Source organism: Myotis yumanensis, unplaced genomic scaffold (genome assembly GCF_028538775.1).
Source record: "Myotis yumanensis isolate MYYU_CA2020_CCGP unplaced genomic scaffold, mMyoYum1.0.hap1 SCAF_2, whole genome shotgun sequence".
Classification (NCBI taxonomy): domain Eukaryota; kingdom Metazoa; phylum Chordata; class Mammalia; order Chiroptera; family Vespertilionidae; genus Myotis; species Myotis yumanensis.
This window is the reverse complement of record NW_027223753.1, coordinates 140,877,393-140,890,577: the sequence shown is the minus strand read 5'-3', so window position 1 is coordinate 140,890,577 and position 13,185 is coordinate 140,877,393. Positions and strand designations below refer to the sequence as shown.

The following is a 13,185-nucleotide window of genomic DNA, read 5'->3' as shown; positions in this document are numbered from 1 at the left end:
TTTAATTATTAATTTAAGAGTGTAGGTACTTACAGACTGGTCCATGCCTAAGAGGAGGTGGTGGCTAGATAAAGGATGTGAAGGGATTAGCCAAAGAACATATATGCATACCCCATGGACACAAACAATAATTTGGTGAAGGTCAAGGTAGGGGATGTGGGGGTGGGTGGAGGTAGACAAAGAAGGTGAAAAGGGGGGATACCTGCCATAATGTCAACATTAAAAATGTTAATAAAAAAACAACAAAAAGAATTCAGATACTTTATTTGAGTCAAATCTAAAATTGCATAGTGATTTGCATGTAGTATAGTAAATTAAGTACTGAAAAATGGGTCACAAATGTTGAGTAGAAATTAGTTTCTACAGAAATGTTTATAGTTAACACAGCATTTCTAGGTTTTGGTATTTGAATTATTTTATTTGTTCAATTGTGTGGATATCTTGAACAAAGGGAAGGTTGCTTTTTGTGTTTTCTTCTTGTAAGAACAGAGACTGCTTAAAACTTGGCTTTTTAAAATTTTAGCAAAACTGGTAAAGTGTCCAATGCTTCTTGCAGCTTATTATTAAAGAAAATACTGTTTATTTAATAGCAATTATAACACTTTCAAGAAGACACCTTTAAAATAAAACCTCCTCCATGCTATTTGTTTTGTCAGCATCAGAAATTTGTAGGAAAGAACAATATTTTTGGAGACTCCAACAAATATATGCAAAATACATTTAACCCATTCTCTCTTTATTCTAGGGAAGAAAATTAAAAAAAGACCTAGATCGTTAAAATCCCACCCAAGAACATTATGCTTATATTTGGGGACAAGGTCCTCTTCTCACAACTACAGCTTGCTTTTCCAAATAGTGGTCCTTGAGTGAAGAATAATCATTGCAGTTGTCTCACTGCTGGAAGCACAGCTGCTGGAGAAGAGCCAACACACACTGATTTAGGGAAACTGATCAAAGCCAAAGGAATAATGGTCTATGGTCTCTGAGTATCGTTCAGAGGTTGAAAACTACTTTTACTGTTTGATCAGAAATGGATACTCCACAACATTCCTTCCCAACTAGGAAAAAAAAAGAAAAGAAAAAGGTAAAGGGATTAAGAAAAGAAAAAACAAAAAACTCAGACACAGACAAGAGTATGGTGATTTCCAGTGGGAAAGAGGGTGGAGGAAGTAGAAGAGGGTAAAGGGGGGATAAACTGTGATGGAAGGAGACTTGACTAGGGGTGGTGAACACACAATACAATATACAGATGATGTATTATAGAACTGTACAACTGAAACCTATTTAATTTTATTAATCAATGTCACCCCAATAAATTCAATAATTTTTTTAAAAAAATAACATTTCCCAAAAGTTTTTCTAGAAAATAATGTTGATTTGGGAAATCAGTCCAAAATATCTCAGGTATCTAAATTGGCCAATCCAATGAAAGTATATCCCCAAGCTGAAATTATCTGGAATAAAACAAAAACAATTTTCATTTCAGGACTATAAATCTAAATGCCAGTGCATTGGGTTTTAATGCTTATGGGGCAAAATGTAAAAAAAATTCCTCTTTTTTTCTTCTATTCCAATCTTTTATCTCTATAACCAATAATCAAAAGAAAATTGAAATAAAATAAAATATGACTTATCCTGTAAGATATAAATCCTGAATATTATTTGCTTGTTGTCAGTATAATCATTGGTGCCATACAAATATGGCTGACCACATCCATAAGAGACAACAGCAATATAATCAAAATTCTTTCACTAGCATCACGCTGAAGAGCTACACTGTGAAATCTACCAAACCTACAAATATCAAGTGCTGGCTCACATTCATTTCAGATGGGACACTGACTGCGGTCTCACAGTGAGCCTTCTCTCCAGGGCAAGAACCTATTACAGTCAGTCAAAGACTGGGTTTCTTATGCCATTCAACACCAAACTATTGGGTGCCTTCTTGTGTAGAAGGGCCAGTGAGCACAGGAGTAGGGAAAAGCTCATGACACCCAGAATGACCATTCCTGATATCAGTGCGCTGGTGACAGCATTCAGCTGGAAAGGAGGTGCATTTGGAGAACCTGTAAGTAATAAGACAAACACATGGAAAGCCCAATGTTAGATTCATGTTATCTTATCCCGATATATATGCAAAACATCTGCCATCAGTATCTTATAGAATAACAGCATGACACTAGATCAAGCAACAATCTATGTGACTATTTTTTAATTCAATAACCAAAGGATTATATTGTTTAGAAGCTTGGTAGCCACAGGGTAACAAAAAAAGTAATAGGTCATCTATAAAATTCAATAAAAATTGACCAATAGGTCACATACGAATTCAGAAAGCCTCAGTGAACTGTTATTTAAAATATAACAAACTTATAATATATTTACTTGATTATGAATTTGCAACTGATCACCAAAAAAACTTTAAAATTAAAAAAAAATCATAATTTTAGTTTCAGTATATGTTAATTATCTTACCAAGCTGTGAATTGTTGGTTGGAGTCTCATCTGGAAGGGGAAAAAGAAAAAAAGAATAGCAATATTATGTCTCCAAATATTTATCTATGTTTATTATAATTCTATAATTACTTTTTATCAACATGTCTCCTCACCTTCACCCACAAGCTCCATGGGGAAGGCAATCGATAATAAAAATTCTCCTAAACCATTCTGCTTTCCAATTTTCCATTCCACATGTGAAAAATTGTATCATCTATCTGTTTCCCAAGCCCATACACTGCCACAAATATAATTGCAAAATATACTGTTCTGTATTCTTTTCTGCCAGCTTTGTCTCATCATTATCTCTTTAGTCATGTTAGTGGGGGCAGTAATTGTTAACAGTTATTACATTTTTTATAGCCCTATATCCTGCCATTTGTTATTCGCTTATAGAGAAATATTCATTATTTAGTGCTGCTCTATTTTAAGTGTTGCCAATTTGCCCATCGTAATCAGCAAAAACATCATTTTACGTTCCAAGAAGATAAATTCACACTTAATAACTAACTGAAAGGGAAACATGAAGTCTGAGCTTGAGTTGTCGGTTAATTTGCATCTAGGAAGCTGTTGATTTTTCACTTTTTCCTGGCAAACATAATAATAGATGCAATGAACACATTCACTTGGCTTCATCACCTGTTTAGTAATCATATAGCAATTAGCCCTTGGAGCTTGTACAATGAGTGAACTTTGTATTTGTGTTTAAATATGTGGTTGTGTGTGCATCTGTAACTGTTTGTTACTTGAACCATAAAATGAGTGCAGTTGACAGATTTTGGAGTATAAATATTATGACACTTAATGTGTATGTAGTGCCATACAGTTTACAAAGTGCTGTTTTGGATTTTATCACATTTAATCCTCATAATAATCATATGGTTTAGATGTGATTGCTACCCCCACTTTACAAATGAAGAAACTTCCATCTGTCTCAGCCTCTTTGATAAAGTAAACATGCGTTTAAGTAAAAGCTCAGTTTCAGCATCCTTTTTCTAAAATAATATAAACTAGCCAAGTATGAAAAAATATTTTTAGTCAGAGATGAAAATCTCAAGCTTCAAAACTCTAGGATTAGCATTTGAAACCATTGATGGGAGAACTTGGTGAGATATTTATAAAATATCTGATGCCATTTCTTTTCAGACATGTGAGTCTTGGCAGAAATGATGGTTCCTCTGCTTGATCCCTGAAGAGCAATGCCCAAAATTAATGAAGCACACATTCTCGGGAATCTTTAGAATGGTGCGGTGCATTGCTATAGGACAAAAAGAAAAACAGCTCCAATTTTCCTTATAAGGCACCCTTAGGAAAATCCTAACCTCCAAGCAACACCATTTTATAGACACTTTCTTTTCATGGAAAGAGATGGGATGAAGGAACTGTGATCAATTCACCCAAAGGGTCCATGTGACTCTTTCTTAAGGCAAACTGCCTCCCTGGAACATGGAGGAGAATATATAACACTCTAAAATTTTTTCTAACAGTTATTCTTTGTTTAGAAATCAAACTCGTTGGCTCTAAAACATGTTTCTTTAAAAAAATAGAAAGCTCCTTTCTCCTATATGTTCCAAATTAAGCAAAAGTACCCCAACTACTTTCTGCATCCTGAGGTTAATAAGAAAAATCAGAATATCCTCTCCTCTCCCACATTATCTCCAACACTTCTATAAGAACAATATCCCAGTGTGCCGAGCCAGCTCAGCCAAGGGTTCACAAGCCTGAGTGAGGGCGGTGAAGGATGAAGAAATGACAAAGAGAATAAGCTGGGTGTAGGTGGATCTTCCTGTGCCTGGCTGAGGCCACAGAGAGAGATCCAGAGGCAAGCTGAGCCTTTATTTTACAGCCAGAGGTAAACAAGGTAGTGGTCACCATAGTTACAATGTTCTTGTGAGTTTCACTTGTTTTGGCAGCACTTGCTGCACCTCCCACAGCCCATTAGCTACCTAGGAAGGATATAGGGAGGTCATAAGGTCAAGCCTAATTATGCTAAGAGGACTGTGCCCTCTAAGCTGGGACTTGTTTGTGGCTTTGCCAACAGGTCAGTCCGAGGCTTAACCCTATAGCTGCACCCTACACCCAGGTGTCACCCACGGAGACTTGGCTGTGAACAAAATATCTGTGGGAACACAAGGCCACATGAGCCATACCAGCTCCAGGTTCTAGGACACTGAAACCGGAAGCATCCTATGTTTGGCAGATGGCTGAAATCAAAGCATGTAATACTTGAACAGTGTATGGAATTGTATTTGATAGTGGAAAAATGTAGAGAAAATAATTTGATCTGGTTGCTGTTTCTGATGCCCAGCAAGATTAGTATCATTGCAATTAAAAAAAAAAAAAAAGAAATCAAAGCACCGTTGAGCCCAGAAAGGGGAGGTAGAAATTTTCCAGAAAATTTTTGTCACCACACACTCCTGTGTATTTTTTAAAAATTATTTTTCTATATTTTTGTTAATCCTCACCCAAGGATATTTTTCCATTGATTGTTAGAGAGAGTGGAAGAGAAGGGGAGAGACAGAGAGAGAGAAACTTGATGTGAGAGAGACACATCGATTAGTTGCCTCCCCCACATGCCCAGATCACCCTCAGTCTCCGGGCTGGTGCTCTATCCACTGAGCCAAACAGGCTAGGGCCACACTCCTGTTTTTTGTTTGTTTGTTTGTTTGTTTGTTTTCATGTCTTCTTGTTCTTAACATAGACATATATGCCAAAATATACCTTCTGGAATTAGATCACATTAGAATACTAAACTTGATGGGTTCTTCAAAAACACAACGTTAGCTGAGGACCAATAGGAGAAAAGTGGTCACAGCAATGCCACAGGTGTTCCAAAGCCACAAGTGGCAGATAAATTCTCATTCTCTGATTTTCTTTCATATAAGTAGTTGAAATAAATGGGGAAAAAAGAACATTAGTACAAAGATATATGCAAAATGAATAGTTTTCTTTCTTAGAGCAATCTATTTTTTAACATATTTTTATTGATTTCAGAGAGGAAGAGAGAAGGAGAGAGAGATAGAAACATCGATGAGAAAGGCACATCAATCAGCTGCCTGCTACACACCCTCTACTGGGGATCTAGTCTGCAACCTGGACATGTGCCCTGACTGGGAATTGAATCTGGGACCTCTTGGTCCATGGGACGATGCTCAGTCCACTGAGCTACACCAACTGGGCACAAGTTATTTTTTAAAAAAATTTCAATTACCTATGTAGTAAAATGAACCACATATTTCAAGTTCAGAGCCTTCAAACTTCTTACTTTCCACCCTGTTATGTTTGTTCATAGTCTATCTCTACCTTTGAACTCTGAGATCACTGAGAGCAAAGACGGTGGCCTGTTCTCTATTATATTCCAAATTCCTACCAGAGTGCCTATCCCTTATAGGGGCTAAATAAATTCACTTAGGTGAATTATTAACTACCCAAAATACTCAGTGAGAGTAGTTGAACAAGGGTTTGTCTTGGACTTCTCCATTGGAATTTATGTAAATAAACTATTTGTCACTATTGTTTTTCAGTGATGATATGTCTAAATTTCCAGAATTGTACCACATGATAAGCATTTTCCTACCAAATAGTTTTAGTATTTGGGAACTTAAAAGAATAACACTTCAGGAAGTTTGTGGGTATTTGAATTTTGAGGATGTAAATATTTTCCTAAATCAACTAACAAAATGATTTAACAACGTTGGGTAAAAATAACCAGAATGGATTTGATCTCATTAAAACACAAAAACAAAACAAAAGTTGTGAGGTTTATCATCTTATTAAACTTGACCTAAGCCAAATGTCTAGGGGAAAGGAGTGGTTCAATGAGTAAAAAAAGCAAAAGCAAAACTTGCAAGTATCAGAGAGGTTTGACCGGAGCAAATCAAGCCTGAAATTGGACTTCTCTCTATAAAATCGGCCATAGGATCTGGAGAGATAAATTCTAGCTGACCTACGGTAAAAATAGAGTGAAACTAAGGAAGGAAGGTTGCCTTGGTCATTAAGCAGGACATTAAGTTTATATTGGATTTGCCTGAGGATAGATACAGCTTGATTTCCTGAATTCTGGGTTTACGTGGAATTTAAAATATTATTTAGTAACTAATTAAATTATTTAGGAAACATTGTTATATATGGTCCTCTACACAGTGAGACCACCATGATCACCAAAAAATAAGAAACATCCTATTGCCATTTATCTAACTTATGAAAAATTAATCCACGGAGAGTGAGAGAGGAAGGAAGTGGATCTGTAATGTTTGAATATAATCCTTTGGGAGCTTTGCCAGTGGAGAGCCCAAGGTGGCTAAGAGACAACCTCAGTGTGTTGGGAATAAATATCACCCATGAGGTAAAAGCACGTTGAACTTAGAAAGGAAGAAAACCAGCATGGCATCAGTGGTGTTGTGATTAAAGGTATTACTTCGTTGAGTTTTTAACATAGATATTTTGGATAACTAAACCTGCAAACCTGAATCGCTGGTTAGCTATTTAGAAACTTCTACTTGGTGATCTATAGAAATTTTGGTCTTTTTGAAAATTATCTTACACCAGCAAATTATTTGAAATGTGTAATATTTAAGTTAAAATAAATAAATTCAATTTGGTTCCAGTAAAAGGGAAGGCAAGGAGGTTAATAAGAGGAAAAGCCATCTACTCAACTTTCAAGGTTCTTTTTTTACAGCAAACTGACACTAGACACACTCTATAGAAATAAAAATATTTTTATTGTACCAACCCCAAAGCATTCCTAATCATTGGCAACAAGAACTGAGTTCCCATGCAGTGTGATTATAGACATTATTTCAAACAGCTAAATAGAGATAAGATTTGGGCCTTTTATAAACCACCAACTAGTTCTTTTCAAACCATTCAAAACACATACCAACCCTCAGGAATGTGGACTAAGTCTGAAATTTTATATTTAATAAATGTATGCATTATTTAAAAGGCCTATTAGCTTTTTTTTAATGCTATGTCAATACAAACACAGGGGAATGAATAAAGCAATCATGTGGATTTTTCAAGCCCAAACCACTTTTTGCTTAATTACCTACTTCAAGCAAAAAAAATTTTCACTGTGGGATGGAAGAAAAGGTAAAGATAATCTAATTGAAATACAGCAATAGACTTATGGCTAATATAAAATAGAGAAAAAATATTACAATATAACCCAAATCAGAATTCTGCTTTTTAAGACAAATTTAGAACTATAGATTTAGAAAGAATCTTTAAGGCTACTTTTATTTAAAAAACCTTTATTTAAAAAATGAAGGAACATTTGCCCACAGAACTGAAATAGAATTCCCAAGTCACAAAGCTTGTTAGGACAAAAGATGGAACTACCCAGGTTTTTTTAATTAAAAATTAATTTGTTTTGTTTACACTGCATGTCTGTTTTATTCTGGATGTCTCTGGTTTCATGCTGATGTATTAGTAGATTCATGAGTATGAAAGAGTACATTAGACGGGGTTATGTAACATTCAGAATCCTGGGAGAAAAGAAAGGGTACTCAAACTGGGGAATTTAAGGAGAGTTTAGTAGGACTATTAATAAAAATGTAGGGAATTCACAAGAGAAAGTAAAGTTAATCGGGCAATGGGTGAAGGGGAGGGACCAGCTCTGAAACCAGCTCTGTGGAGAGAGTTGTCTGGCAGGAGCTGGGTGGACTTCACTCCCATTCTCTGACAGCGCCACCTATTGGCCAAGCCCAACCAGAAACTGGATGGCAAGGCTGCCTATAGGCCAGTCTTCAGGGGCAGAGGGCAGGGCGGGGAAAGTAGAGTGAATTGGGAAGGGCAAGTGAAACTGTCCAGGATGGTATACTTTCTCTCTCTCTCTCTCTCTCTCTCTCTCTCTCTCTCTCTCTCTCTCTCTCTCGGTGTGTGTGTGTGTGTGTGTGTGTGTAAAGGGAAATGTGATAAAGACAATCCTGCCCTTTGTGTAAGTTGAGTAAACAGGAAACTACTGTGAAATTAAAGTTGTTTAGCAGTTTATCTTGTCTTACAGTTAATTAGCGCTCTTTAGGAACCACTTTGTGTTCTCCTTAGAAGCCAACTAACAAGCCATTTTGTAACCGACTATTACTACACACAAAAGGAGGGGCACTCTTACCGCTCCGAGTAATGATGGGCCCCGCAGAGAGGATGGCATTTCCAGAAGTGCTCTGGGGGCTCCAAGTGGTCCTCCTCCCTGCATCTCTCCTTTCTCTGTGGCTGCAACTCTGAGGAGTTAATGAAAACAAATGAAATTCCACACTGGCACAAAATTGTTTCTTTATGGCCATTTGGAAAGCAGATTCTTTTAGAAGAGATACCACATGCTTAATTTTATTCATTTACTTCTGTGCATTTATTTAATTACTTTACATATAACTGCTACAGTGTTTCTTTTCCTGGCGTGGCCACATTTCTTATTTCCTCCCATTATAGCAGTGCATTGCCTCATTAATTTACACAGCTCAGTGGCTCCCCTGAAAAAAAGAGCAGTGTTTATCAAACTTTTCCTCTTTTATTTCTCTCAAGCCTTTAATAAATCTTTCCCTGAAATGTTGGTCAGCACAGAGCCCAGGTAATGTGGACTCTCTATTTATCCCCATCTGATATAGCTAGTTAGGACTAAACTAGTCTATAACGATAAAGAAATTCATGAATTTGAACATAAATATAAACATACTAAAGTCATTTCATATTATAAAATGTGCCTGTATTTTTCTCAGGTTAATATTGACGTGACCCTAAGAAGGTCTGTCAGCAATAGAATTTTTTTTATTCCCTAGTAAATGGATCTATATTTTATGTGATGGCTTTAAGCACTTCAGAGTCACACCTTTTATAGCTTTTCATTTTTAATCCAAGGGATTACTGGGCCAGCTGGCCCCAATCTCCCTTTCTAGTGCCAGTCCTGCCCCCTCCTCAGGTTTTCCATCATCTTCCACTCTGCTCCACAGCCTTACTGTGGTACTGGAGGTTCCCTGGCTATTTTGTTTAAGTGTCTGTGACTCTGACCATTCTTTGGCATGGAGGGTCTCTCGCAGTCTTGATTTTTTTTTTCTTTTGGGTTCATCCATCTTCTGGCACAGTTCAAGGTTCATCTCTTCCACCAACCCTCCCAATATCTTCTGCTTCATCTCTCTCACAATGATGGGCACTGCCTCTTACCACAGCCCATATCTACGTCTGCCTTGTGCCATAACATTTTTCTCTTGTTTCATTTCATCACTATTTCCTGCTTCTAAAGGATAAGCTCAGTGAATTCAGAATTCATGCATGCATCTCTATTCCCAGTACAATGCTTGGCATAAAGTCGGCGTTCAATAGATCTCCACTGGATGAACGAATAAATCCTACCGCAAACAGTTTGACCTGATGCACACCCACTGTCACTATAGAAATCAGTGAGCACTTGATAACCTTTCAGCTTAGATCAATTTGACAATTTAGACTAAAGTTGCTCAGAAACATACTGGCATAAGGAAGGGGCAGTCGTCAGCTCTGCAGAGCTTGGTAACGCAGTGCAGGAAGACGGTGGACATTTTCTGATTCTTGTGTTTCACAAATCGGAACACTTCAAAGGAGAACCGGCCCTGCTGGCTTCTACCGTTTTCAATGACCGTGGTCTGTGGATCTTTGTCACAGCTGCATTTTAGGAAATGTGAAAACAGGATATTATTGGAAATTACCAGCCCACTGGGACTTGTAAATAAATCTCTGCAGTCTTAAAAGTACCCCACTACATTAAGAGCTAAAAAAATCATGCCATGCTAGAGACATTTAATAAGAGAATAAGCGAGCTCAACAGATATGATAAGAATGACTTTGATCATAGAACATAAATAGATCAGTTCCTGATTATGACATTACTGTCACATTTTAGAGGTAATTTCACATGGTAACAATCCAAAAAATATAAGTATATATAGTGAAAAGTCTCCTCCCATCTTTGACCCTGTCCATACCAGTCACATCCAGGTACAAACCTGCCAGAGGTGATCCCACTTGCCTTGCGTCCTCCCAGGGAACGTACAAAGAGAAGCACAAGCAACATATCCTTATTGTTCCTTCCTTCTTGCACAATCTATATGTTTGGACCTTGCCTTTTTAAAAATGTAGCAATGTACCATAAGAGATCTTTCCATATCAATACTTGGTGAGCCTCCTCATTCTTTATCCACAGCTGTATAGTATTCCATTTGACAGAGTTTATTTAGTTACCTAATGTGTATCCTTGAATATTTTGCTTTTTACAAACAGAGTAAATAATAGGTTGCCTTATAATGCAGCATTTTGAACATGTGCAGTGTATCTATGCAATATATCTGTGAGATTAATTGATAGATTTGCTACATTGCCCTCTATAGATATTGTTATTTTTTATACTTCCTCAGTAATATATGAAAAAAATCCCTATTTTCCCCCAGAGCTACAGGAACAAAGCCTATGGAAAAATGTTCGGATTGTTCCCTATTTGATAGGAAGAATAAACTATTGCCATATAATTATTATTTACATTTTTCATATACATTAGAGCCACTTTGTGTTTCTTAATCTGAAAACTGCTTATGTCCTTTGCCCAAATTTCTATTATTGGCCTTTCCATCCTGATTCCTACAAGTTCTTTAAACGTTAGGAAGAGGGCATCCTTGTTTGTTATATAAGTCCCATATTGTTTTACTTTGTTGTTTGGCTTTGGACATTCCTCACAGTGTGTGTGTGTGTGTGTGTGTGTGTGTGTGCATGTGTGTACACATACACACTTTTATTTTTATGTGATATTTTCAATATTTCTTTTATGGTGTCTAATTTTGGGGCTGAAGACAGATTTTCCATATTCTAAAGTTTTAAAAATATTTCTATGTTAATACATTTTTCTACCACTTTTAAAGGTGTAGTTTTTATACTTAAGTTAATAATCTGTTTAAAGTTTATTATGGTGTATTGAGTGAAGTATAGATCTAGTGCTATATTTTCTCATGGTTATCCATTATCTAGCTCTATTTTAAAAAATCTCTGTTTATCCCACTGCTTTGTGATATCACAGCCTACCATCTAGTAAATTCCCACATTTTGGATATATTTCTCAGCTTACTTTTCCAAAATTTTTGTCATCTATGTGTCTAGTCTTGCATAGTATCACATTTATTGAATAATTTTAGATATTTTATTAACTATAATTTCTGGTAGGGCTATACCTTTCTTATTTCCATGTTTTGTTGTTGTTTTTATGGAGTTGTACTTTATCACTTTTTTCTTGATTTGAGTACCTTGTACTTCTCTATTTTTTGTTTTGTAAAAGAACTTTCTGTTTTCTGATATTGTTTTAAATTGCTAGCTATCAATATATAGCTTATTTATTATGCCACTTAATCTCCTATATCCTTACTTAATTATTGGCCACCAGAACTAAGTTTCCTGAGAGAGAGTAATTAGTCTTTCACTTTTATTATATTTCTGACTATGTCTTTTTATAGTTCCTCTAGTTTCCATTTTGTGAAAGCTTCAATATTATCCAATGCACCCTTTCACTATGTTGGTATAAATTTCTTTTAATTTAGGAGAGTATTCTTGGGCTATATATTTTTACTCTATTAGTTTGGTTTCTTTGGGGGGTTCCAATTACACATATTATACATGAATTTAGTTCCTTGTGCTATCTTTTATTTCTATTGTTTCTACTCTAACCTTTTTATCATCTCCTTCACATATGTTTCTTTGTAATTGCATTTGCTATTTTTATCTTCCCTATCCCACACTGTGCTGTCTGCTGTGTCTATTCTCCTCTGCACACCTTCTAATTATGTCCTCCATTTGCAATAGATTTGTTTTTTCTATTTCATCTAAAATTCTCCCAATTCTCTTTTCATATTTTCATGGCCTTCCATTTTACTGTCCTTTCTGACCTGAGTTCTTTTGACTGTATCTTCATAACTATACTTACTTCTTAAATTGTAAAACAAAATTATTGTTAGACTGCTTAATTACAAATCTATCTGTTTCATGGCAACGTTTATTATTATTATCATTATTATTATTACTACTGGTAGTCCGGTGCATGAAATTTGTACTGTGTCCCTCAGTCCGGCCTGCACCCTCTCTAATCTGGGACCGCTCGGGGGATGTCCGACTGCCGGTTTAGGCCCAATCCCTGTGGAATTGGGCCTAAACCGGCAGTCGGACATCTCTCTAGCAATTCGGGACCGCTGTTTTCTAACCGCTCACCTGCCTGCTTGCCTGAACACTAACCACTCTGCATGCTGGTCTGCTTGCCCCCAACTGCCCTCCCCTGCCAGCCAGTTCACTCCCAACTGCCCCCCTGCCAGCCTGATCGCTCCCAACTGCCCCCCCCCCCCCTGCCGGCCTGCTTACCCCCAACTTCCCTCCCCTCCTGGCCTGATCGCCCCTAACCACCTCTGCCTCGGCCTGCCACCATGGCTTTGTCCTATAGGACATCTGGAAGGTCTCCTGTTCTAATTAGCACGTTACCCTTTTATTAGTATAGATTTTAATCATCACCCAGGATATGTTGAGAGAGAAAGAAAGAAAGAGAGAGAGAAACATCAATGTGAGAAACATTGATTGGTTGCCTCCAGTACGCAACTGGACTGGGGATCAAATCCACAACCTTTTGGTGTACGGGATGACACTCCAACCAATTGAGCTACCCAACCAGTACATGGCAATATTTTTCCTAATGAG

The 13,185-nt window shown here is 36.9% G+C and overlaps 1 protein-coding gene across 2 annotated transcripts in view; it reads right to left on the bottom strand.

Moving 5' to 3' along the window:
- Nucleotides 1-1,890: 1,890 nt before the first annotated feature.
- The window catches only part of ZPLD1 (zona pellucida like domain containing 1), a 43,424-nt gene continuing 32,129 nt past the window's right edge, over nucleotides 1,891-13,185 (bottom strand). For both annotated transcript variants that reach the window (XM_070403523.1, XM_070403521.1), the window contains 4 exons: nucleotides 9,957-10,128; nucleotides 8,606-8,714; nucleotides 2,476-2,505; nucleotides 1,891-2,066 (listed from right to left, as the gene is read on the bottom strand). In XM_070403523.1, the coding sequence (XP_070259624.1) occupies nucleotides 1,891-2,066; nucleotides 2,476-2,505; nucleotides 8,606-8,714; nucleotides 9,957-10,128 (487 nt within the window). The remainder of the gene's footprint in view (nucleotides 2,067-2,475; nucleotides 2,506-8,605; nucleotides 8,715-9,956; nucleotides 10,129-13,185) is intronic.